Genomic DNA, 3,091 nt, shown 5'->3' with positions numbered 1-3,091 from the left:
TGCTGAGGGTGGAAGTGGCACTAGCCGTAAGTCCAAACTAGTGTACAAGAAGATTCTAGTGCTACTGCAATGGGCCAAGCCCACGTGCAAGTCAAATAATATCATGCAATACATGAAGAGGCCTATCGTCGAATGGGTTAACCTCCTTTTGGGTGACCCTTATACTAAGGCCACAACTCACTTTCTGGCTAATTTTGTAACAAGAAGGCATTGAAGAGTTGAAATTGAAATGTTAGATTAACTTTAAAGGCCACCTTGACCTATGAGACCAGCAAGTTACATCATTGAATTTGATACAAGGTTGAGATAAAAGAAAATAAAGAAACTAAATAAATAGAAACACTACTAGAGCTCTAAGTGGTGGGTATCAAGAGCCTGAGAGGTACATATACAAAAAGTGGGTGTTTATGCTTGTTTGTGTGTGTGTGTGTGAGTGAGTGAGAGAGAGAGAGGGAGAAAGAGAGAGAGAGAGAGAGAGAGATAGATATATATATATATTTCATTATCGTCCTCGGAGGTCAAATATGACCTATGGGACCAAGAAAGCATACATGGTTCCTCTTATCAAGAGGGTACATTGGATACATGACTAGATGCGGATACAACAAAATTGTGACGTATGTCACTTAGGGAGTGCGGGGATGGTGGCTAGGGAAGGGGTGGTATGGGAGTTCTTGGAACCCGAATTCCTCAATAATGGCCCTACCACCTCGGTAGACGGCCCATTTACCTGCTGCTCAAGCATCTCTTGAAGTTCTTGTGTCTCGATTTTGAGTTGAACGGGGGTCAAGGCCTTGCTTATCCACACTTTGGAGCCTTTGAGTAGTCGAGCTTGTTGTAGAAGTGCTACGCGTGCCTCTCTTTTTTTGAATACAAGGTTGCCTTGGTTGGTGCGGTGGTCATGATGGACCTTCTCGATTGTGTTGGGATCAAACTCGGTCGGGTGAATAGCTTGGTTGAGCTTGGTTAAGTGATGGGAGTCCCATCGTTTCATAGCTCCAATGACCAACAAAATTATCAATCTGGAGGGATGAGCTACCCGGCTAGGGCATGGAAACACTCACACAATTAGTGAGCTAATCATGGCGACACAAATGGTGACTCTATGAGGTGAGCTTCTCGGCCTATGGAAGAGCTAAGCCACAATGATGGGCAATCTCCATATCCACTTCTCTTCACCTCTAATCAACCCAATTACACACACTAATGATTGCAAGACACACACAACACTAATCCTATCATGCAACACACTAATCACAAGCGCACACACATAGATCTATCGAGAACCACACTCCAATCAAATCTACATGCACACACAAGCAAAAGAGGGCAATCACACAAGATTAGAGAGGGATTAACTATTGATTAGTTACGATCTAGCTAATCAAAGCATCATAGGCAATCATAAGAAGCATGAGAGAGGCATAGTGAAAGAGAATTAAGCATTGATTAGTGTTAACCATCACATGAGCAAGGAAAATCTCAAGGACTCTATAGCCACACACCTCAAGAGCTCTTCATTGACTTGAGTGGCAAGGTTTGCCACGCTTGAGGTGAGCATTTTCTCAACTTCCTTTGCTTTGGCAAGAATATGATCGGTGTTGACATGCTTTTGTGACTCCAAAACGGTGAGAGGAGTCTCCAAGGCCGCAAGATGCACCTTGAGTTCCGTGTTTTCATCTTTGAGTTGTCGAATTTGCTCACGTAGAAGATCTATTGGATCCACCCGTGGTGTAGACACAAAGAGGGGTATCGGTTTGATTGGTGTGGATGACCTCCCTTGTTGCATCTTGTTTTGAAGAAGTGAGTTGGAGATTCAGAGTCCTTCACTAGAGGCGGGAATGGGGGCCAAACAACCTTAATGGATTTGAAAATCTGAGAGGGTAAATCGACAAGCCTCTGGAATGCAAGTCAAAATAGTTCTGGAGCGAGCAGATCGGCGTCAAGTTTTAGGGCCAAGGCTTGGTGCACCTGAGGCGTTCACTAGCGAGAAGGATTTTGAGCAAGTAGCAAGTACACTAGACAGTGGCGAGCTCAGGTGCGACTGTTGTAGTTGATCTGGGTACTGCCTGGCAAGAGAGAAGGGGGGGCTGCACTGTGGCTTATTTGAGACCTCCCCTTGGGGCTACCCCTTGCGCAAGAGGAGTCCCATGAGACTCAGAGAAGGCTCTGTTAGGGCTTCGAGCGTTCCTCTGTTAAGGCATAGAGAGAGAGAGAGAGAGAGAGAGAGAGAGAGAGAGAGAGAGAGTGGTTCCACATGCCTTCAAGATGCAAGATTGAAGCATAGTAATGCATCAAGAGAGATGCTCTCACTTGGCATCCATTGAAAACAGCCCAGATCTTTTTGGACCCTTATTGGGCATAGATAGAAATCACTAGACTCCAAGAGATGACATCCTGCATAGACAACTCCTCAAGCATCTTTGGCATAGATGTTGACCAAGGGATTGCCATACATTATTTTTTTTCCTCAATGGCACTTGGTTAAAAATATCATTGAGAATTCTTTTGCATATATCACGGTCTTGCATAGTGCTACATGCTTTCAAGATGAAATCATAGGTGGCTTCATCTGGAAAGATGTCCTCGCTTTGCATCCATTGAAAATAGCCTAGGACTTCCTTGCCCTACCCTTGTTCATCACTAGATCTCACAATCAGTGCATTCCAAGAGTTGGCATACATGTCAACAACGGCAGTGTCAAGTAGTACGCTTCTTTCCAACAACCCGTGAGTGACTGTTAGTATCATTCTGAATTATTTTACCCATATCAGCATCTTGTGTACTGCCACACACCTTCAAGATGCAAGCATAGGTGATTGAAATTAGAGAGATTAAAAAGGAAAAACAAATACTTGTCAATAAATAATAAAAATTTACCAAAAAAATCAATAAAAAACATTAAAACAAAAAAATATCAAAGAAAAATAATAAAGAAGGATGTGAAAAAAGCATATAAATATTAGGAAAAAAATAAAAAGTTCATCAAAAATACAAAAAAATAAAAGGCAAGAAGAAAATTCAATAAATAGAAAAATCACACAAAAGTCCAATAAATTATAAAAAATAACCAAAAAAGTCACAAAAAAAT

General features: G+C 42.1%; 1 protein-coding gene across 1 annotated transcript; it reads right to left on the bottom strand.

Moving 5' to 3' along the window:
* Positions 1-479: 479 nt before the first annotated feature.
* On the bottom strand, positions 480-2,295 carry LOC147445629 (uncharacterized). The gene is made up of 2 exons (XM_086526080.1): positions 1,506-2,295; positions 480-1,043 (listed from the first exon to the last, which is right to left on the bottom strand). The coding sequence occupies exons 1-2, from the start codon at positions 1,787-1,789 to the stop codon at positions 623-625; spliced, it is 705 nt and encodes a 234-aa protein (XP_086382206.1). The 5' UTR covers positions 1,790-2,295; the 3' UTR covers positions 480-622.
* Between the last annotated feature and the right edge of the window lie 796 nt (positions 2,296-3,091).

Source organism: Adiantum capillus-veneris, chromosome 12, assembly GCF_014529385.1.
Source record: "Adiantum capillus-veneris isolate H3 chromosome 12, ASM1452938v2, whole genome shotgun sequence".
NCBI classification, from domain to species: Eukaryota; Viridiplantae; Streptophyta; class Polypodiopsida; order Polypodiales; family Pteridaceae; genus Adiantum; species Adiantum capillus-veneris.
This window is presented reverse-complemented; position numbering and strand designations above follow the sequence as displayed.

What these genes read in the sequence shown, in the direction of transcription:
- LOC147445629 (XM_086526080.1), bottom strand. Translation starts at nt 1,789, where the DNA reads ATGCAACAAGGGAGGTCATCCACACCAATCAAACCGATACCCCTCTTT. An exon ending in GTCAATGAAGAGCTCTTGAG is followed by an intron (nt 1,044 to 1,505) that starts GTGTGTGGCTAT and finishes TCCATGCCCTAG; the next exon opens with CCGGGTAGCTCATCCCTCCA.